Consider the following 22,883-nt stretch of genomic DNA (forward strand, 5'->3'; position numbering starts at 1 on the left):
GAGGTTGTTTTTACTTTGTTTTTTTTTTTGTTCTTGGTTACGTTTTTTTTTCTTTTTTTATAGTAAAAATAAAATTGGTATTTTAATTTCTATTCTTGTTTTGTCTTTGTGTTTCAGAACAGTAGCAGTGTGTGTATTTGTGTAAATATATATTTATATATTCACGTGTATAGACACATATGCATGCCTAATAACAAAAAAAAACTGCCTATGCAGTATTCCTGGTCTATCTTGATAAAACTCAGGAACCTCAAAGCCTAGCTATTTCTCGTCTCTGTGGTGGTGACTTAAGCTAGCAAGCCGTCTGTCCGTTGCCTGCGAACAGCTGTTAATTCATTTCGAGTGTGTTCACGTTTTTAAGTGATGAAATCTCTCATTTGTGAAAGGAGCTTTCGTGAAGGAGAGAGGGAGGGGCGCAGAGGAGGATTAACGGAAGGGGGGGTAATTGGACTAAATCTCCTCCTGCCCGCTCCTTCTCCTACTCTGGCGTGAACAACGCTGTTCTATTTATGGAGAAAAAAAAGGCACCTACCTACTGGGAGTCCTGTCCAGATCCTGTAAAAGATTACTGAGGCCTACAGTTTTTTTGAGGTCACGAAACTCTGGCACGAAGTGACTTCTCTGAACAGGGAAGACGGAGCACCTGTAGACCACAACCCCCCACCCCTCAAAGGTTTTAAAAGGTCTGTAAGCCTCCTTTAAAATCGCAGGATTCATAATACTAACCATCTGTGATTCCTGACACGATTCTATATTTTTTAATCAAGGTTTATTGGGGAGGGGGATTTGAGAAGTAATACTTCTCTGTCCAAGAGCTTTTAATTCTGTTTATGTTATGGTCAAGTCAGTTTTTCTAAAGAAATCTTCAGTATCAGGACTATTAAAAAGCCCTGTCAGCAAAAGTCTATCATGAATTAAATTAACGATTTGCGATAAATCGCTAGGAGCAACACCATTTTAGCGCTCTCAGTATTTCGTATTGTGGATACGACTCCCTCTATCGGTAGACAACCCATATTAACATTATGGGCATTTGGATTCGACAAATGATAGATTATGTAGGTCTGAATAGGACATAGTGTTCTAAACGGACTTTAAACTACTTTTTGCGATTTACAATGCATCCAGTCCTGTCAGCATCAGGACATAAATCCTCAAGACTGTAGTTCAAAGTTAATTTTGGCCGGTTGTGCCGCCATTTTGGCTCTTTATCGTGTGTAACGTGTCTCCGGAAGAGCCAAAATGGAAACCTGTCTGCAAATCTTAATGGAAATCTAGTACAGTTTCCAATCAGAGGGGAAGGGCTGACGACGAGGCGAGTACAGGGGAGAGGAAGAACGGGCCTAGCTTCTCGTTTTCCGTGTTTTTTCTTTTTATATAATGTTCACAATTTGTCTGATAACGTAGTGAAATCAGGGTAGCTAGCTAACGAGTTTTCCGAGCGCATTCCGTTGTTTCGTAGCACCGCTTGCGACACGGTTCGTAGATTAGCTTGCTAATGTGGCTTGGTGGTTTAGCTCGCTAACCTCTATGATGTGGACCGTGTACTTGCAAGAAACGCATTTCAGATAATTGCAGGAGTGTTTATTTGTATAGCTAAATTTGAAGTTCCGCGGTTGCTTACGAGCTTATTATCGTTTTGCCAGCTCGTTATCTGCGCCCAGTGTCAACAAGATTGATGACTAGCAGCAACAATGGCTAACAAATCGGCCAGACATGCCCAGCTCAAAACGGGAAATAGCGCTTAAGCAACACCCGATACCTAGCCAGGGATCGTTTTAAGGAAGTATTTTATATCCGATAACCTTCCATTAATTTGTTTGCGGCGTTGGATGTCGACGTTTTTCTCGAAGTTCCCGTTGTTTACAACCACGACCACGAGCGGGCGGCCCGCCTGTCGCGGTGTTTAGTTGAGCAGCTTGCCGGATTGGCACGTCGGGCTGCACTCGGGCCTTGCTTTCGGGCTGCGGCCGAGGTCCGCCATGGGCGACAGCAGAGGTAAGAGTTAGCTAAGTTTGGGCTGGAAGGAGAGATCTGGGCTATCCGTGTTGGTAATGAGTTAGCACAAAAAATGGCGACACAATTTGTTCGCTGGCGAATATGTTCATTTGACAGCGTTATGCACGGGACGGTATTAGTTAGACTAATAATGTTAGCAGGTTAACACCACTGTGCCAATAATAACCTTCTTACTGGCTCCGTCGTCTATTACTTGGTAAACTTTTTCTCCTTAGACTGTTGGCTAACGGTGTTATTTACGGTCAACCGTCTGTTTCCATTTTCTCAACATAGCTAGACTATATTTGTAGAGTAAGCTAGTTAACACCAGGCCAGTTTAGCTCAGCTGGAGAGTTGTTGGGTCAGTCTTTGTTGCCAGTGATATGTATTTGTATAGTAAATGTTTGTAGAATTTTTTTTTTTTTTAATTGTTAGGCAGACAGCACAAGTGTGGCTTACTCTGTATGGTCGGTAAAAGTATTTTGTTTTTCGTTACATAACCAACAGACTCTACACTAGTGGAGAAGATTTAGGATGAGCCTGCAGTCACATAACGGGACCTTTAAAAGATCATCAAACCAACATTGGGTCAAATTGGTCTGGGCGCTTGCAAACGTGTATGCATTAAAATCACAAGGTTGTGTGCAACCTAGCCAAGCTAAGCTCACCTGTGGCTAAAATTCGAGAAAGGGGGCGTTGCCTTTGAAATGTTCTCGGAATTAATTCAGTTAATCAAAAGAAGTGCGTCTCGTCTTTAAAAGAAAAAATAATATTATCTACCCTTCTATACGGTAGATGAAGGAAGTTTTTATACATTTTTATCTCGCATTATTCGTGCCGACATTGGATAACTCGTCACTGGACTGCAGATATTAATAAATATTATCGTTAAATATCATCATGGAAGGTGGCATTCTTCCTTTCCCTCGAATAAAGATTGTCATTTGTTTGTCCGCACGTTCTCTGTTAACAGGATATACTGTAGTTTTGCAGATGGCTTGAACGTGAAACCTAGTTCCGGTTTGACACAGTCCTTTGAAGCATTTAGCATAATTAGCATACGTGTCAAAACGAAGTATTGTCTTAGGGTTGAGTTGGTAATACGATTAGGATATAATTACTCCTCTTTAAATTTAAGTTAATGAGGTCTCTTGAGTTGTAAAATACTGTGCAATATAGACAAGTCTTTTTTCTGTTTTCTGTGAAGTGTCAGTCACAAACTTCTGAATTCGTTCTTTAAAGTGGGGAATGGGGAGACTAGCATCCATCTTCAAAGACAATTTGAAGTGATGATGTCACACCATGTAACCCCTCCCCCTCATCAGTATCTTGTCTTCAAAGACCATTTGAAATGATTGTCATGCCATGTAACTTCTCCCCCTGTCATTAATATTTTGTCTTCAAAGACCATTTCAAATTTTAAATTTTAAATAATGCCACTGTGTAACCCCCCCTCCATTAGGATCTTGTCTTCAGGGACCATTTGAAGTGATGTCACACTGTAACCCCTCCCCCATTAACACTTTGTCTTCAGCAACTGTTTGAAGTGATGATGTCACACTGTGTTAACCCCTCCCCTTCTCATTGGCACTTTGGCTTCGTAGACCGTTTGATATGATGATGTCACACTGTGTTAACCCCTCCCCCTCTCATTAACACCTTGTCTTCAGAGGCCGTTTGAAGTGATGGTGTCACACCGTGTGTCCCCTCCCCAGACTCGCGCAGTCCAGACAGCTCCTCGGTCTCGTCCCCCTCGCCCGCTCAGCGCTCGCCCCCTCTGGCGCCGTCGGCCGCCGCCATGACTTCGCTGCCCCCCATCACTTCCGCCGTCAACAGTCCCATCAGCACCATGGGCTCTCCCTTCTCCGTCATCAGCTCCTCCCTGGGCTCTCCCTGCATACCCGGGACCCCTTCCGTGGGCTATGGGCCAATCAGCAGCCCCCAGGTCAGTCCCCTTTTACACACCTTGACAGGTGACGGAATGTTCCTTTTACACACCTGGACAGGTGACGGAGTGTTCCTTTTACACACCTGGACAGGTGACTGAGCATACCTTTTACCCACCTGGACAGGTGACTGAGCATACCTTTTACCCACCTGGACAGGTGACCTGTGGAAGGGCACCGCTGGGGTTTCTTCTGGAAATTCAGAATGCGTATTTCTGGCTTATCTGTTACATTTGATGTGCTGATGGAAAAATTAAATTAATTCATATTAATTAATTATATTATAAATGAATTAAAATGGCAGGTTGTGAACAGGACTGCGGTCATGTGTGATGTGTTTGTGATGGTATCTCGTGTTTACCGTGAGGTTGGCTCGCCCGGTTAGGAAAGGTGCGTCGGAATGTGCACACTCAGTTCTGGAATGTTCTATGCGGTGTTTTTGTCATGAGTCATGAGACTTTTTTTAGGCTCAGAACGTCTTTCTCTCTTGCCTTAAAATGGGACTGGTCACTTCTACACCTGTGACTGTAGTGGTTCCTCTAACCTTCCTCTTCTCTCCCCCCCTTCTCTCTCTCATCCTCCCCCCCTCCTTCCCTCCCCTCTCTCTCCTCTCCTCCCCTCTCCCCCACACAGATAAACTCCACGGTGTCCATGTCGGGTCTGCACGCGGTCAGCAGCTCTGACGACGTGAAGCCTCCCTTTGGGCTGAAGCCCCTGGGCAGCCACAGCCCCGGGCCCATGCTGTCCCAAAAGCGCCTCTGCGCCATCTGTGGGGACCGCTCCTCCGGTGCGTATGGGACGGGGGGGGGGGAGGGGGAGGAGGGGAGGAGGAGGGAGGGAGGGGAGTGGGGGAGCCGGGGGTGTGCTCCTCCGGTGCATATGGGACAGTGGGAGGGGGACCGGGTAGGCGCTCCTCTGGTGCGTATGGGACAGGGGGAGCGGGAGGAGCTGCTCCTCTGGTGCGTATGGGGGAGGGGAGATACTCCGGCGTGTTTGGGACGGGTGGGGCTGGGGGCAGGGTTAGGGATATTTTGGGGCTACTCTGGTGTATTTGTGTAAAGAGGGATCTGCAGCTTTATATGACATGTGCTTTAAAGGCCTGCTGTGGTTTGTGTGGTCTGGTCCTGTCTGCCATTTCTGCATTTTCTCCTCAACTTCCTTTTCCTCTCCCTCCCTCTCTCTCTCTCTTTCTCTCCCCCCTCAATCTCCCTCTTTTTTTCTCTCTCCCTCTCTTTTCTCCCTCTCCCCTCTCACTCTCTCTCTTTCCCCGCTCCCCCTCTCTTTGTCTTGTTCTCTACCCTCCTCTCGCCCTCTCCCGGTCCCCCATCCTGTCCCCTTCTCCCCCTCTCCCTCTCTCTGCCCCCCTCCCCCCCTGCAGGTAAGCACTATGGTGTGTACAGCTGTGAGGGCTGCAAGGGCTTCTTCAAGCGCACGGTGAGGAAGGACCTCAGCTACACCTGCCGTGACAACAAGGACTGCCTGGTGGACAAGCGGCAGCGCAACCGCTGCCAGTACTGCCGCTACCAGAAGTGCCTGGCCATGGGCATGAAGCGGGAAGGTGAGAGAGAGAGGGGCATGCTGGGTGAAAAGCTGGGACTAAGACTGAGCGTGGCCCTTTTGGACTAAGACTGAGCGTCCCCTCTGGGACTAAGACTGAGCTTCCCCTCTGGGACTAAGACTGAGCTTCCCCTCTGGGACTAAGACTGAGCGTCCCCTCTGGGACTAAGACTGGGCGTCCCCTCTGGGACTAAGACTGAGCTTCCCCTCTGGGACTAAGACTGAGCGTGGCCCTTTTGGACTAAAGCCGCGTTTCCACCGCAGGAACTATACCCCGGAACTAGGAACCTTTTGAGGAACTCAGTGCGTTTCCACCGCAGGAACTAGGGTCTAAATTTAGTTCTGGGGGCTTTGTTTTACCCCCCAAAACGTTCCTGCTCGGGGGGTAGTACTTTCCGAAAGTACAGGAACCTTTTGGGTGGAGCTTGCAGCGCTGAACATTTCTGATTGGTCGAGTACTCGTAGCATTTGTGTTGTATTTATTCTCCGCCATTACCCGCCATGTTTGAAAATATGCAGCGCCAAACCAATTTATTTTCATAATAACTTCAAATCAAACTTGTATGTTATGCGGCGCAGTAGCCTACTTTTGGTTATGGCCTGTCAACGTCTTGGAATTATAACGTGTGCTCTTCTGTTCTTTTCTTGCTTTAGTATTCGTTTTATAAAATGCTAAGCATTCGTGCTGGGACAGCATATTACGTAGGCTACCAAAACATTCAAACGGATTAATTCGGTTGCTGAATATTTTCTTCCGGATTTTCTTTGTTAGCCCGTTGTAATTGACTCAAAACGTTTGATACAGTTATATGAGGTATGCGGTAGTTCTGCATAATTAACATTGGTGATACAGTACAAGCAAACTGGAAATCACCTTCCGCACTTTTTATCCGGGTAAAATAACAGGTTAATTCTAGTAATCTTCCCTTTAGCTTTTTCAGACTGCCGTAATTTTACTCAATTTTACTGCCATTTTTCAATTCCACGAAAAGACCAGGAAGACTATGGACTCATTTATAGTGCATGGTTCGCATCTGGAGGGCACACTTCGCTGCTCGGCTAGCAGTAACTTCGAAGGAAAGCAAACGGTGGCTGTACCACTACTAATTTACATTTTCACGCAAGTCCGAATTTTCGTTCTATTCTTGTCATTTTGCGATTAGCCTATATGGAATTGACGACGAGAAAGTAATAAAACAGCAAATTGTTTACAACGTGTGCATGTTTTCTGCTGTTAATGAATGTGTTTGAGAGGATATATGAAAATCAATAAATACAAAAGTAACCATATATAGTCATTGTTGGTAACCCGTTGTATATAAGTGGAATAAACCCCTCCGGGCTGTCCCGGTTATTAGAAAATGTAGGCTACTTCGGTGGTAGTATAGGGTTACTGAAGAAATCATATGGCAGATGGACCGACGACAACGTCAGTGGGCTAATTTGCCTAATCTTCGCGGTACTTTAGACCCCGGTGGAAACGCAGACAACCATTGGCTGAAGGAACCTTTTAGTTCCTGGTAAAGTAGTTCCTGGGACTGAAAGTTCCGGGTAATTTTGGTGGAAACGCGGCTTAAGACTGGGCGTCCCCTCTGGGACTAAGACTGAGCGTGGCCCTTTTGGACTAAGACTACGCCGTTTGCGTATTTTGGTAAGAAGCCCCTGTGCCCCATCTGGCCCAGTGAGGTCCAAGGGAGTTAGTAGGGCTGCAGGGTATTGCGAATCACGTTTTAAAGAAGTGTCATAAGAATAACCACCACCAGGAGGCGTATAGGGAAGTGGGTGCCTGGGGCAGATGCGGGGTAGCTGGGAAGGAGGGGTTTGATTTTGTGTGTTTTTGGAGGGGGTGGGGTGCGGGGGGGAGGGGGGGGGGGTGTTCAAAAAGGGGGGAGGGAAAGAACGAACAAAAGAGGCAGAGAGAGGAGAGGGAGCGATTCTTCAGAACTAACCCCTGTCCCCCCCTCTCTCCCTCTTTTGTCTCCTCTCGTTCTCTCTCTCTCTCCCTCCTTCTGTAGTGGTCCAAGATGAACGACAGAGATGTAAGAACAAAATGGAGAAAGGGGGAGTGTGTGTGTGTTTGTGTGTATGTGGCTGTGTGAGTGCGTGTTTGTGCGTGTGCGTTCGTGCGCGCGCTTGTGCGAGCGCAAGAGACGTAATTCTGGGGGATTAAATTATTTTAGATTTCTAGAATTTAATTCCGTAGTTCTCAGAAGCGGACCAATGAAAACGGAGGAAAAGAGGCTGGGAGTCCCGCCTCCGCTGGAGTGACGTAACGAGCCAATGTCTGGCTGCCGAGTTTTCACTGGCCGCTTTGACCCCGTGCTGTAAGGGTGGAACGCCTGTACGCCTGTAAGGGTGGAACGCCTGTACAGCAGCGTTAAATGTCCGGGGTGGCTGTGCAGATAAGCGGGGCGATCTTTGTGCCCTGCCCCAGCTTCGTGAGTTTTTGAAAGACGCCACTGGATGCGCGGGGAGTCCGTTTGGGCTTCTCCGTGTGACGATAATGTCCACCTTCAGCGAGGTGAAGAAGAGCCTCCTTTTGTTCATGGGGTCCGTTTCTGAGATGCGTATGTCGCTGTGTGCGAGCGTGTGCCAGAGCGAGAGTGCGAATGGACGACCGGTGAATGTAGCTTTTAACTAACGGGAGAACGTGTGCATCTGTGTGTGTATCTCTCTCTCTCTCTCTCTCTCTCTCTCGCTCGGTCTTCTCTTTGCCCCGCCCCTTCCCCTCCCCCCTCACCCCGCCCCTGTGTCCGGCCCCGTGTCTCCTCCGCCCATTTTTGCATTGGCCCCGCCCCCTTTCGCCTCGGCCCCGCCCCCCCTGCAGCCGTGCAGGAGGAGAGGCAGCGGAACAAGGAGCGGGACGGCGAGGTGGAGTCCACCAGCGCCGTCAACGAGGAGATGCCGGTGGAGAAGATCCTGGAGGCGGAGATGGCCGTGGAGCAGAAGACCGAACTGCACGCGGACGGGAGCTCTGGGGGGAGCTCGGTGAGGGGGGGCTCTGGGGGAGCTCGGTGAGGGGGGGCTCTGGGGGAGCTCGGTGAGGGGAGGGGGGGTCTATGGGGGAGTTCGGTGAGGGGGGGGGCTCTGGGGGCAGCTTGGTGAGGGGGAGGGGGGGGGTCTCTGGGGGGAGTTCGGTGAGGGGGGAGGGGGGCTCTGGGGGAGCTTGGTGGGGGGGAGCTCTGGGGGAGCTTGGTGAGGGGGGGGGATTCTGGGGGCAGCTCGGTGAGGGGGGAGGTCTCTGGGGGCAGCTCGGTGAGGGAGGAGGGGGGCTCTGGGGGCAACTCGGTGAGGGGGGGAGTTCTGGGGGCAGCTCGGTGAGGGGGGGAGTTCTGGGGGCAGCTCGGTAATGCCACACCCATCTCTCTGGCTCTCTCTCTTTGTCGCTCTCTCGCTCTGTCTTATTCTGTCTGTCTTTTTCTCTGCCTCTCTCTCTGTGTCTTTTTCTGTCTGCCTCTTGCTCTCTCCTTGTTTCCTACTCTCTCTGTCTCTCTCGCTCTTGTTCGGTCTCTTTCTCTCCTACTCTCTCTCTCTTTCTCTCTGTCCCTCCCTCCTTTCCTCGCTTTCTCCATTCTCAGTTTTTTCTGTCTCCTTGCATCCTCCCTAGCTGTCCTTCAGTTCTTTCGATTATTGGCACCAGAGGCAAAGTTAGGTCCATCGAGCTGTGACGCCACCCTGACCCATTCCAGTTTGAGCTATGGTCTGAGACACATCCCTTCCTCTCACCCCCCCCAGCCCAACGACCCCGTCACCAACATCTGCCAGGCGGCCGACAAGCAGCTCTTCACCCTGGTGGAGTGGGCCAAGAGGATCCCGCACTTCTCCGAGCTGGCGCTGGACGACCAGGTCATCCTGCTCCGCGCCGGTAAGGCCCCGCCTCCTTATCACGCCGACGCAGCCAGGGGGCGCTAACACCACCAGAGCCAGGGGACGCTAACACCACCAGAGCCAGGGGACGCTAACCCCGCCAGGGCCAGGGGGCGCTAACACCACCAGAGCCAGGGGGCGCTAACACCGCCAGAGCCAGGGGGCGCTAACGCCGCCAGGGCCAGGGGGCGCTAACGTCGCCAGAGCCGGGGGCGCTAACGTCGCCAGGGCCCGGGGGCGCTAACGCTGCCAGAGCCAGGGGACGCTAACGCTGCCAGAGCCAGGGGGCGCTAACGCTGCTAGCATACATTGCGTTTTTCACGTGCAGTCCATTTTGTGCGTGATCTGTACTCGTCGCTTTAGGGAAGAGGCTGCTGTAAAATGGCAGCGGTTTAAACCTCGGCTCTTATGGCGTGCATCTCTGAGAGCCTCGCTTGTCTCCGGCGGTGGTTTTCTGGCCGTGTTAAATGTGCCTGCTGCACGTCGCTGACCGTCTGCTAACCAGCTGCCTGCGCACGTCCGCGTTCTGCTGACGCTCAAGGTTTAGCCCGCTGTGCAGTGTTAACGGGTCCCCGAGTCTGCGTGAACCCGTGCGCTGTGTTCTCCCCCCCCCCCCCCCCCCCAGGTTGGAACGAGCTCCTGATCGCGTCCTTCTCGCACCGCTCCATCACGGTGAAGGACGGCATCCTGCTGGCCACCGGGCTGCACGTGCACCGCAACAGCGCCCACAGCGCCGGCGTGGGGGCCATCTTCGACAGGTGGGCCCGTCACCAACCGCCGGCAACATACCACTTAGGAACCGCCCGAACACTGACCAGATACTCTACAGGAACCGCCCGCACACTGACCAGATACTCTACAGGAACCGCCCGCACACTGACCAGATACTCTACAGGAACCGCCCGAACACTGACCACATACTCTACAGGAACCGCCCGAACACTGACCACATACTCTACAGGAACCGCCCGAACACTGACCACATACTCTACAGGAACCGCCCGAACACTGACCACATACTCTACAGGAACCGCCCGAACACTGACCACATACTCTATAGCAACCGCCCGAACACTGACCACATACTCTATAGAACCGCCCGAACACTGACCACTCAGAATGACTGCCATACTAGGAACCGCCGAACACTGACCAATACTCTATAGAACCGCCCGAACACTGACATCCTACATACTACTATAGCAACCGCCCGAACACTGACCACATACTCTATAGAACCAACCGCCCCCGAACACATGACCACATACTCTACAGGAACCGCCCGAACACTGACCAATACTCTATAGAACCGCCCGAACACTGACCACATACTCTACAGGAACGCCCGAACACTGACCACATACTCTACAAAGAACTGGCCAAAACACTGCCCAAGAAACTACGAAACGAACACGCAACCATAAACTGCCCGAACACTCTCTAACACCCAGACCACACCTGCAGGAACACTGACCCATACTCTACAGAAGCTGACCACAACTCAAGCGGCCAAACATTGCCTATAGAACTCAACCAGCCAATACTGCCCAGAAACTCTCCTAACACCAGCCACACACTGGCAGGAAACTCCCTGAACCCCTGCCAAATGTGACCCAGAAACGGGCCAAACATTGACCAAATTTGGCCCAGAAACACCCCAAACACCAGCCAAATTCCACCAAAACACTGGTTAAATACCACCCCAAAATTGCCAAAATACTGGCCAAATTGTGCCCAAAAATAGGCAAATTACTGGCTGGAAATTGGTGAAGTACCACAAAAATACTGGCCAAATCTGAAGACTACCCAAACAGCAGCCAAATCCTATCCAGATACTGCTCAATTACCCACCGCATACCTCACAGAAACTGCCCAAACACCGACCAAATTCTGCCCCAACAGCAGCCAAATACTCCACACACACTGCCCAAACACCGACCAAATTCTGCCCCACACAGCCAATACCCCACAGCCTCAAACACCGACCAAATTCTGCCCCAACAGCAGCCAAATACTCCACACACACTGTCCAAACACCGACCAAATTCTGCCCCAACAGCAGCCAAATACTCCACACACACTGTCCAAACACCGACCAAATTCTGCCCCACCACAGCCAAATACTCCACACACACTGCCAAACACGACCAAATTCTGCCCCAACAGCAGCCAAATACTCCACACACACTGTCCAAACACTGACCAAATTCTGCCCAACACAAACTCACACCACGCCAAAACCGCAATCTGCCCAAACACAGCCAATCTCCCACCTGTCCAAACACTGGCCAATTCGCCAACAGCACGAATTCCACACACATGTCCAAACGACCATTTGCCACGCACCAAATATCCCACACTGCAACTGCCAAATTCACAAATATGCAAATGTGCTTCCAAAGCACCAACTTAATACCGCCCAAACGCCAGCTAATTACAAAGAAACTGGCCTAATAATGCCCAGAAATTACCCTGAACATGGCCAAATACCAGAAACTCCTCAAACACCTGCTAAATTCTGGTAAATCATTGGCCAAATTCTGTCCAGGAACTCCCCAAGCACCACCCAAACACTGGCTCAAGTTCCAGCCAAATGCAAATTCTGCCAGGAAACCACCCAATCCCCCAGCCAAATACTGCCCAGAAATTCCTTTATCACCAGCCAAGTATTGCCCAGAAACAGCCTGAGCAGCAGCCGAATACTGGGCTGAATACCACCCAATCACTATCCAAATACTGCTTGACTGCCCTCTGAGATACCTCCCAAAAATCTGCCCACACGCCGGGCAAACGCTGCCCCAAATCTGCCCGCCCTCGCGGATGTGCCCTCTAGTGGCCACATCGGGGCACCTACGGGGTTGTGCAGCGTGTTCCACTGCGGGGAAATGCACCACGGAGACTCCCGCGTTCTGCAGTGCAGTGCAAAGCACGCAGCCAATCACGTCCAGCATCAGCGCAGCGGGACTCGGGGGTGTCTCATATTCTATGGTCCCAGGTGTCGGGCTTCAGTGGAAACTTCGGTGCGCGCGCGCACACACACACACACACGCACGCACACACAGAACCATCGCAGGACCATACACGGGCAGGCTTTCTCCATTCTGCAGTGCTGCCGGTTCAGAGGGAACTGACCAGTTTCATACCCGCTGGAAGCACCGATCCAAGGTAGACTAGATTACGCTGCGCGGTATTACACGATATACACCGCATACGATAATACGATACTACATTCACGTAATTACAGCAATTACACATATCGATTACATTTCACGATAATTACGATTACACTACAATTACACGATAATTACAATTACACTACAATTACACGATAATTACAATTACACTACAATTACACGATAATTACGATTACACTACAATTACACGATAATTACATTGTTATTCATGGTGGTGGGGTCGCTTGTGGCTGCAGGGTTGAGCGTGAGGTCTCTCCGTAATCCGACGGTAATTGCAGTTGCACGTTAAGCCCTGATGGTGGCAGGCTTCTGTTGCGCTCCAGTGCGTCTGCGTGTCCAGGGGGCTTGACCTGACCTTAGGAATGTCATGTTTGAACTCCCGTGTGTGTGTGTGTGTGTGTGTGTGTGCGTGTGTCATTCCTATCGGTGAATTTCTCCCGTCTCTTGTGATCATCTGTGGGCCTGTGAAAACCAGGCTGGGCTTTTGAGGTATTGTTAAATAAATAAAATAAATAAATAATTATTTTTTTAAAAACAGCCAGGTTTCAGAGTGAACTCGTGCTGGGCATGTTCTAACCTCTTGGCCTCCTCTCTCGATTCTCCTCGTGTTTTGTGTGTATGCGAGAGTAGCGTAGACTGTTTTTGCTTGCTGTCACATGGATATTGGCAGGTTTTTTTTTAAGGTTTATTTTTCCCTACCCAAGAAGATCTCTGAACCCCAATGTGCTCGGTGTTCCCAGTTTTGCAAGATGCTGGCTCACTTCAGCAAACTGCATTGTGTTCCCAAGGAAAACTGACTTGAACGCAAGCAACCCAACCGTAATGTGCAGTTATACATGTGCAGAGAGTCTTCTATTACAAACCAGCTTTTTTATATTCAGCTTTTATCCTGAAATGAGTGCATGCGTCGCTTGATAAAACACCTGTTTTGATAAATACATTAATTCATGAATAGAAACATAGAAGTTGCAGTGGAAGTGACAGACCCACTTGGGACTGCAAACTGCTTTTTTCTTTAATTTCGCGACTGCGTACTTCGTGGCCTTTGTCCCGGACGAAGTTTCGTCCTGCTGGGTGACCCGGAAGCTCTTCGCCCTCCCCTGGTACCGCCGGGCTCAGATGAGTCGCGTCTACCCCCCCCCCCCACCCCCCCACCCCGGAAACCAAAAACGGAAACGCGGGGTTGTTGAGCCCTGCGTTTATGACAATGTAATAACAATGTAACTGCAGTGTAATGACATTGTAATAACACACTGTGATTGGACACACAGGGAGAGTGCGCACAATGCAGAGGTTGGGGCCATATTTGACAGGTAATAACACCACTCCCACACTATAACGCCGTACGAACACTTAAGCTTTTTTTGTTTTGTTTTGTTGTTATTGTTGTTTTTAAAGGCAGTGTATGAGACTTTATGGGTTGCTCTGTTGGTTCTTTAGCACAAAGGGGGCTGGGGGGGGAGGAATTGTGGTGTAATTTGGTTCAGGTGAACGAGAGACCTCCGTCTACACCCCCCCACGTGGAGTCGGCTTGGAGCTCCTTTCTGTGTCCATCTGCCTCTCTCTCTCTCTCTCTCTCTCTCTATCTCTCTTCCTCTTTGTGTGTGAAATGCACGCTTTTCTGACCCTGGACACCGGAGGGGGAGGAATCGCCGTGACGACGCAGCCTTTCACTCACTGTGGCAGTCGTGTTTGATTCGTTTCATTAATTTGTTTTTGCAACAACAGAAAAAAAGGGCTGAGTTTAAAAGTTATGCTTCGATAAAAGTTAAAGTTACAGTTACGCCACTTGGATTTAACGAGTTCACGCTTAACGAGCATTCACTAATGAATTAATCTGCCCCGGTATGTTTACGTTCTCACGTTCTCTAAACACACGCGAGGAGACCCCTCCTTTCACTTGTGAATTGATCTTTGAAGCTGCTCGGAGGTGGCGCTGATGCCTGTGTTGACCCCGCCCTTGTCCCCGCCCCTTTCTCTGCCCCCTCCTGCTTGTCCCCGCCCCCTGCCCCGCCCCCTCTTCCTTGGTCTTCTCTCTCACAGGGTGCTCACGGAGCTCGTCAGTAAGATGAGGGACATGCAGATGGACAAGACCGAACTCGGGTGCCTGCGAGCGATCATCCTCTTCAACCCAGGTACCTCATGTCACGACAGCGCGTACGAAACCGCGGCAGCCGCGTCGCGATACGTCTGCCCCGGGTCGTCATGCGTCAGATACACGCTTCGCGCCATGACATAATCAGCCCTGGTACTTGAGCATGTAAAGGAACCGTATGTCGGAGTGTGTGAGTGTGTGCGTGCATGTGTATGTGTGCGTGCGTGCGTGCGTGTGTGTGTGTGTGTGTGTGTATATGTGTGTGTGCGCGTGTGTGTGTACGTGTGTGTGTGTATGTGCGCATGTGTGTGCGCGCGTGTGTGCGTGTGTGTGTATATGTGTGCGTGTGTGTGTATATGTGTGCGTGTGTGTATATATGTGTGTGTGTGCGCCTGTGTGTGTATATGTGTGCGTGTGTGTATATGTGTGTATGTGTGCGTGTGTGTGTATATGACGCCAGTGTGTGTTGTGCAGACGCCAAAGGCCTGTCCAGCCCCAGCGAGGTGGAGCTGCTGAGGGAGAAGGTGTACGCTTCCCTGGAGGCCTACTGCAAACAGAGATACCCAGACCAACAGGGCAGGTAGGTCTGCCCCCTAAACCTAACCCCAACCCTAACCCCAACACTAACCCTACCCAACCCCAATCACTAACCACTAACCCTAACCCCAACCCCAACACTAACACTAACCCCAACCCCAACCCCTATCCCAACACTAACACTAACCCTAAACCCCAACCCCAGTACTAACCCTTACCCTAACCCCAGCCTCAACCCCTACCCCAATCCCAAATCCAAACCCTAACCCATTGCAAACAGGTACCCTGACCAGCAGGGAAGGTGAGTCTGCCCCCTAGACCTAACCCCCCCCTCCCCAGGAGGACTGCCTTCCTCTCCCCTGCAGTGTGCTCAAATTCCACACTCAAACTCGAGCCTGCCCGGTGTCAGCATCTCTGCAGTCATGTGGCCTTTATTGATCCCTCCCCTCCCTCCCTCCCCCGCAGGTTTGCCAAGCTCCTCCTCCGGCTCCCAGCACTGCGCTCCATTGGCCTGAAGTGCCTGGAGCACCTCTTCTTCTTCAAGCTGATTGGTGACACGCCCATCGACACTTTCCTCATGGAGATGCTGGAGGCGCCCCATCAGCTGACGTAGGCCCCGTGGGAGGAGCCAGGATGACACCCCCACCCTAAACACCTCCCCCCCCCCCCCCCCCTTCCTCCTCCCCCCTGTCTTGGGGGGGCCACACCGTGTTTGGGGTTCCTGGCCTGCCTGGGCTCACCCTGTTTGTTTGTTTTTTTTGTTTGTTTCTTCCCCCTCTGTTGAAGTATTAATGTTTGTCAAAGACGGCTTCCTTTTCTTCTTCTTGTTCTTCTACTTAAATTTCTCCTTGAAGAGTTTGTGTCGGGGACATATGTTGTTAGTTTTTTTGGGGGGGCGGGGAGGGGGGGGGGGGGTTTGGCTGCAAACCAAGCCTCCTCGCGTTCTGTCTGTCACCCCACCCCCACCGCCTGACCTAGGTAATGAGTGGCTTCCCCAAAGTAGCGGCAGTACCTCCGCTTTACCACTAGATGGCGGGAAAGGCGCCGATAATGGGGCCCCTGCCAGTGGAGCTGCACCTCGTCCTGACGTTACCTCTCTTGAACGAAGCTACTTGTGTGACGACGTAGCCTTCGATATCCCAGACTTCATCTTCCAGTTGGAACGGCATGGTGGAACTTGAAAGAGTGACATCGCCCTCTCCTAATTGGTCAAGATCCCACGACTGTGCGTAGATGCACGCCCCCACTCACTCACCGGCCGCCCAATGGAGCGAGGGAGGAGACTCGGTGCTGTTTCCTGATTGGCTCAGCCGCAGGAAGGGTCTCCCTGTTCACAGCCCCGCCCCCCTGGACTGGCAAAGCAGAGCAGCCACAGATTCCTCTGTTTTGGGGGGGGAAAACTCTTACTGAAAGGCAGCCTTGGGGACTGTTAGTGGTTAATTGTGTACTGTGCTCATAAAATGGGTGAAGATTTTTTTTTTAATTTAATTTTTTTTTTTTTTTTTGAAGACAAATCCAGAGTCTTGCTGCAGTCAGCGGAACTAAAGCAGGAACTGGGGTTCAGTAGAAAGTTCTCCTGGGGACGCTGCTGGGAGGGGAAATTTGTGGCCTGATCAGGACTGCATAATCTCATGGTGTGGACTCCATTTCCCATCATCCCCTTCAAAAAAAAAAAAAATGAAGGGCTTGTTTTTTTTTTTCCTTTTTAGAATTTGAAAACATAACTGTTACAAGCCCCCCCCCCCCCCCCGTTTCAGTCCTTTCTGACCTTTTCTGAATCGGCTGTTGAATTAATTTGCTGGGGTATGGTCCTCTCCCGGGCCCCCCCCCCTCTTCGGTCTTGGGTAGGTGGAAGCGGGAGGGGTGAGCTGAGGAAGAGGAGCTCAGCTCGGCTGGGTCATAGGTCACTGGGCGGACTTGTTTAGGAGAGCTGGGACCGGTTTGGGAGCTTGTGTACCTACCACTCGTGTGTGCTCTTCCTCCTGTAGTACAGGGAACACTGGTCTATGCATATTTTAAACACCGACACATAGACGCGCACACCTCACACGCACGCGCACACAGACGCACACACCTCACACGCACATGCACACAGACGCACACACCTCACACGCACGCACACACAGACGCACACCCGACACGCACGTGCACACAGACGCACACACCTCACACAGACGCACACCCGACACGCACGTGCACACAGACGCACACACAGACGCACACCCGACACGCACGTGCACACAGACGCACACCCGACACGCACGTGCACACAGACACACACACAAACACAGTTTGCTGTGATGATTATGCAACCACACACACACACGTGTGAGACCGAAGAGGAGGTGTCGTTTGGTAGGTGTGTAATCCTAGTCTAGCTTTAGCTTTTCCCGTTCTCTTCCTTTCCCACCGAAGAACCTTTCATTGAAGCGTTCTGCCCGCACGCATTGGCCACGGGGAAGCAAACACTCCCGTACGTAAGATGTACATAGAAAATGCTGGTCGCTGTGCTGGAGAACTGCACGTGCGGTGTGTTGTTGGGTACATATTAAAAGAAGAAAGAAAAAAAAACCAGACAAAAAAAAAAAAAAAGTACTGTACGTACATGTGTTTATGTAGAGTATGTAGAAATATGTGTGTGTGAGAGAGAGCTGCTGCCTGTTTGTGCACGGCTCCTGTTTGGGGTTTTTGGGGTTCAGGTCAGTAGGTGCAGGGAGGAGGAGGAAGGGGTGAGGTGAGGTGAGGCGTTGGTGGCGTCGGTTGTTGCGAGCTTAAGAAGATTCCGGAATAGAATGTGGATGGTACAGAGCTGCCATTCTTCCATGGATTACTAGCGTTCCATCTGCCTTTTTATTTTTTTCTTTAAAAAATTATTTTTGAGAGGTTTGTGGGTTGGGGGTGAATTATACGTTTTGTGTTGTCTTATTTTTTCAGTTTTGGCATCCTTTGGTAGGCTTTGTGTCGTCAGCAACCTTTTTTTTTTTTTTTTTTTTTGAATACAAAAAAAGTGTATGTACGTGGATCTAAGGCAAGATAGTGTTGTCCTTTCCCTTAGTTTAAGCTAGGTAACTCCACCCCCTTCCCATACGGTTTGTGTAGGTTTCAAATTCACCTATGAAACTGTTGTAAGCAAATGTAACAAATCTCCACTGGTGGGTTCTGTAGGCTCGTTGTGGTTTGGCAGACCGATGAACGAATTCAAATCCAGGTCGTGTGTGTGTGCGCGCGCACGCTCGCAGCACTGTAAAATATGTGTGTATGTATATATAGATTGAGCTAGGCCCGACCTTGCCAATACCTGTAAGTAGGTAGAGAAGCAAGGAAAAATATGCACAGAGGCGGACTGTCCTGTGATTGGGCAGGTGCAGTCGCCTATCTAGAACCCATACCCCTCCCACCAGCGCTCAGTGTGGTTTTTTTTTTTTTTTTTTGATCCAGTTCGCCTCCTGTGTTCGTGCTAGCTGGTGCTACTCTGTGCTCTCCGTCTGACTCTCCAGTCAGTTTAACGCATCCGTCGGTGGCGGGTACCTGACGTGTCCCGTCATTGGCCGTTTTAATATTGAAATCATTTTTTAAAAAATCATTGACTTCCTTTTAAATCAAGACCTCCAAAGTGTCCACTGTCCATATTGGTGCCTGTTTTGGCCAGAATGTGGATGTGACGTATGTTGGAATACATTGCCGTTATTACCGTTATTAGGATTATGAATAGTGGGCGGGGCCCTTTGAAAAGGGCTTTCGGGCTTCCAGGTAAAGGTGAAGTGAAAAATTTAAGTGCGATGGTAACGATGTAACGTAGTAAAATGTCCGCTTATTGTATAGGGGTAAACAATGGGGGGGGGGGGATATTTTACAGGGGTGTTTTTGCACCTTTGAAACTACCGTCAGTTGTCGGTAGTTTTAAATAAAGGCGGCAAGGCGAACCAGTTTCCATCAAGTGGCCGCTTCCTTTGTAATTTTCACTTTTTCCCCCTCTTTAGTTCTGTCACCCGACTTAACTGTTGAAAATTGACCTTTTTTGTGTTTTGGGATATTGCAAGCAAATATATATACATACGATCTTTATTATGGCTTTTGGTCATTAAATCTGAACCTGTTTCTGTTTGATGTTTCATGTCAAAATAAAAGTTTTAATACAGTACAGTCCTTTCTGTGGTTGAAATTTCTGTGGGTTGGCACGGGGTTAATAATACGGGTAAAAATCCACTTTAAAAATTTCATTGACTTATTTAAAACTATAAGCCGGCAACTTGTGAAGTCCTCGAAGCCGACTGAAGACTCACGAGGAGTTGTAAATACCACGTATTCGTTACGGGAACATAGAATCGAGTTTGGGTTGAAACAGGTGTTAGTGTGCTCACGTACCTGAGTATAAATATGCTAAATATTTGATGAAAACATTTTTTCAACAAGTTCGCCCTAACTCATGGCGTTTCTATGTAAAGTATTTTACAAGTACACCAAACACCACAAAACATGTTTCTGAAAACAAATAATTTTTTTTTTTTTTTTCGGGCGGATAAACTTGCTTCCGATCAAGGGAGTAGTGAGAGGCATCTCCTTAGGTAAATGGTATATCCCGGCCGAACTGACCTTCCTGGTCCCCCGTGCCAGGTGTTCGGATGGTATGATCCTCAGTCCAGCAGGACCCCCGGGCCCCGAGTGACCAGTGGCGCTGTAGTACGCCAAGCAACCACCAGAGGGAGCGTTGACACATGACGGTCGCGCTGAACTGCTGTCGTGCCTAGAACTCGCTGCGTTCGAAGTCCTACTGTAAATGGCAAGATGTCCCCTCCTTAGCTCTGCGCGTTCTGTGTAAAAGTATGGCGATGGGACTGTATTAATGTGTTATTTTCTTTCACGACACTCCACCTCTTTCTCCTCCTCTTCTCTGACTGTGAACCCCCCCCCCAGCGGTCTGGGGGGGTTAAATGGCTTTCCACAAAAGCAATACTTTGCCCAAATTATTTAAAATTTTTAAAAAAGTTTGACAGGCATATGGATAACTTGCCTGAATCATTTTGTCTGACTCATTTAGAATCCGTAATTATATTTAAGTATAATGTAAGTTTTGTAGCACAAGATGTTTTAAACGACTGCCCAGTTATCTGGGCGTATTTTGACATAGGAGGAGAATAACACTGAAATAATACTGAAAATTCGAATTGTTATTCTGAATATCCTGAAATTATGAACGAAAAGCAAGAGCTTTTAACAAAATTATATCTTGTAGCCGCATTGAAGTGGTCCCAATTATTTATCAATCAACCGCCCCCTTTAAATAATCACGTGAATTTGTGTCCAATTTTACCCGACGAACAGCGAAAATGCTGCACGTGCTCTCGGTTATTCGCAATTTCAGTTTGGCCATATATATAGCCTATAGGTGCTTTCAGTCAACGCGATTTAAGAAAGTGCATTTCACATGGTAAATCAAACGCCACAAGTGTTCATTCCTTTTTAAAGTTTAGGCTCAACGCACGAGGAGCCGTTAAGACCCCACCGACATCTTTCAGAGGAAAAAACGCCCCAGGGTGTACGTATTTAAAATCATTTGAGAACACGAATTACAATCTGCTGTTGCCAGGTGAGCATGATTTAAAATATCCCGCACATCATTGTAGTGAGTCCATTTTTGTGCGAAACTCTTCAAGGTCTGTCTCCCTGTTACTACGCAAACATTCCGATAAACACGACCAAGCCGCAGCGTGGCAGCAACGGGGCCACTTAAATTCGGTCCCATTTCCCCCATAAGAAAAAAATATCCAAAAGACATGTTAAGCTCCGGTTTTTCTTTGCGAACCCACGTGCCTTTTTCACATTTACTCGGTATCCTAATGACGTTAGCGTTATGAATTCAAGTCATCTTATTCAACTAATAATTTGCCTCATAATACGGGTGCTGTCACGAAATATTTCGTTTTTAAAGAAGCCGTACGGAATGGCTGTCAGTGTGTGTTCACGTGAACATTTGAGCAACGAAAGACACTCTAGAGGTGAGATTTGTTCAGATAATTATTTGAGACTGACCGAGATTCGAGTCGGAAGGAAAACGTGAGGCCCCCGTCCTATTTTGGAGTGCAGTTTGAACATAGACTTATTGTGAAAGGTGCGTCTGTTATTCAACCCGTGGCCATCGGGGGGAGCGCGCACAATAACTTCTCTGTTTAACGCGTGACTGTCCCGCATGGCTGGGCCGAGCTCGCGGCTTTTCAGCTGAGTGTGAGGGCTGGTTGAGTTGCGCGTGTGAATTTAGCGAGCGCGCAGCCGTTCGACTCCGCGTGCCTTTTCCCTTCCACTCAAGATGCAAAAAACACTTATTTTCTTCTGTACTCTAAAACAACCTTTTTTAGTGCTTAAACATTTCACTTGCATTCACTTTAACGTGCTAAGTGCTGTATGAAAAAATACCCCGTGCATTCCAGCGGGATTTGAATAGTAGCGATGCTAAATAAAGCGCTCTTTGTTAGCCTTGTACTGCTGACCTTCTACAGCCTAAACCTGCCCGACTCTTGCCTTGCTTTCTCTCTTCCTGACTGTGTCTTCGCTCGCGACGGGGTCTTTTTAACATCACTCTTAATTTTCTGCTCCCCCCATCTCAGCTCTCTCTCTCTCCACCTTTCCCAACATGTGAACAGAAGCATAAATGGTGTCTTTATTCAGGGTCCGAGATTCCAGCGGTTTCTTCGTCCTTTTTTTTTTTTTTTCTTTACTCCCTCTCAAAAAATGTTTGATTTCTCTAGATTAATATTATTGCTGAATAATCCAAATAATTTATAAAAAGCCTTTTAAGTCACCAGCTGGTATGTGGTGGTGCTGATGTGGTGTAAAATGCAATGTGGTGGCTGAAAGGCGTTATTGAATCCTGCGTGTTGGTTATATGCACCGTTCAAAGAGTCAGTTCCAAGGCTATTCAACTTGTGACCTCAGAGCCAAAGCCAGCCTGCCGTTGCCTAACTGTTGGTCCTTTGACACATTTAGAAACTACGAAAGAAAAACATTTTTCATATACATTTTTTTCATTTCTAAAAACTACTCTATGTCCAAGTTGGAATGGCTCTTAACCATGTTAAACACTAGCTTGGCATGTTTTAACCCTTTTGAAGAACAGGTTTTCTGGAATGATTTTCTACATTTTAAGTCAGTGTTCTAGAACTTCGTTGCTTTCAGTTACCAGTAGTGATTGTGACATCACCATCAGAATGTTCGGTTGAGAGCATTCTAATCGCATATTTGTGGTCTCACACCTTAAAGGGTTTAGAATGTGCCGTAGCTATTCATATGCAAGCTTGTTATGAGGGTGTTGTTACATAAATATGAAGTTTGAAAAAAATGTGTGGTGCCCTGTCTGCTCAGTTTCTTGAATGCATGCTAGAAATGAGTTTAACAGCCCAGCCTTGGAGAGAAGATCAGTGGTCCTGCCGTGGATGTACTCTTCAGTCCCAGAGAAGAAAAAAGTTATATTCAGATGCATCAAAAAATAGAGACATTGTCCTCTGTACTTCCTCTACTTGCAGGCAGCTGGGGGGGGGCATTTTGGCTCAGTGCTTACGGTTAGTTGTTTCCCCGGCTTTCAAAATGGCCGACCACGTTCTTCCAGTGAGCTGTGAATGCCACCAGAAATGGGGGGGGCGGGGGGGGGGGGGTTACTTTCAGCTGCATTTTGGCCCCCAACCACTTTCTGCACCA

The 22,883-nt window shown here is 49.0% G+C and overlaps 2 protein-coding genes across 6 annotated transcripts in view; both read left to right on the forward strand.

The window, feature by feature from the left end:
- Positions 1 to 1,108: 1,108 nt before the first annotated feature.
- rxrba (retinoid x receptor, beta a) lies at positions 1,109 to 16,708 on the forward strand. Of its 5 annotated transcripts, none has more exons than XM_064348902.1 (12): positions 1,120 to 1,998; positions 3,714 to 3,943; positions 4,578 to 4,731; positions 5,323 to 5,502; positions 7,517 to 7,540; positions 8,329 to 8,489; positions 9,237 to 9,366; positions 9,994 to 10,126; positions 13,834 to 13,875; positions 14,606 to 14,697; positions 15,132 to 15,237; positions 15,660 to 16,708. In XM_064348902.1, the coding sequence occupies exons 1-12, from the start codon at positions 1,983 to 1,985 to the stop codon at positions 15,805 to 15,807; spliced, it is 1,416 nt and encodes a 471-aa protein (XP_064204972.1). In that variant the 5' UTR covers positions 1,120 to 1,982; the 3' UTR covers positions 15,808 to 16,708. The 5 variants fall into 5 exon arrangements, with proteins under 5 accessions (XP_064204975.1, XP_064204973.1, XP_064204974.1 ...); XM_064348906.1 differs by having other exon boundaries at positions 1,124 to 1,315; XM_064348903.1 differs by lacking the exon at positions 7,517 to 7,540 and having other exon boundaries at positions 1,110 to 1,998.
- A 3,582-nt stretch (positions 16,709 to 20,290) lies between these two features.
- col11a2 (collagen, type XI, alpha 2) overlaps positions 20,291 to 22,883 on the forward strand; it is an 81,244-nt gene continuing 78,651 nt past the window's right edge. The window contains exon 1 of the mRNA XM_064348908.1: positions 20,291 to 20,781. The gene's annotated coding sequence lies outside the window, so the exon portion shown is untranslated. The remainder of the gene's footprint in view (positions 20,782 to 22,883) is intronic.

This window comes from Anguilla rostrata, chromosome 8 (assembly GCF_018555375.3).
Source record: "Anguilla rostrata isolate EN2019 chromosome 8, ASM1855537v3, whole genome shotgun sequence".
Taxonomy (NCBI): domain Eukaryota; kingdom Metazoa; phylum Chordata; class Actinopteri; order Anguilliformes; family Anguillidae; genus Anguilla; species Anguilla rostrata.

Coding starts and splice junctions, on each gene's coding strand:
- rxrba (XM_064348902.1), top strand. Junction 3,944..4,577: donor GGCCAATCAGCAGCCCCCAG/GTCAGTCCCCTT, acceptor TCCCCCACACAG/ATAAACTCCACGGTGTCCAT. Junction 10,127..13,833: donor GTGGGGGCCATCTTCGACAG/GTGGGCCCGTCA, acceptor TTGGACACACAG/GGAGAGTGCGCACAATGCAG.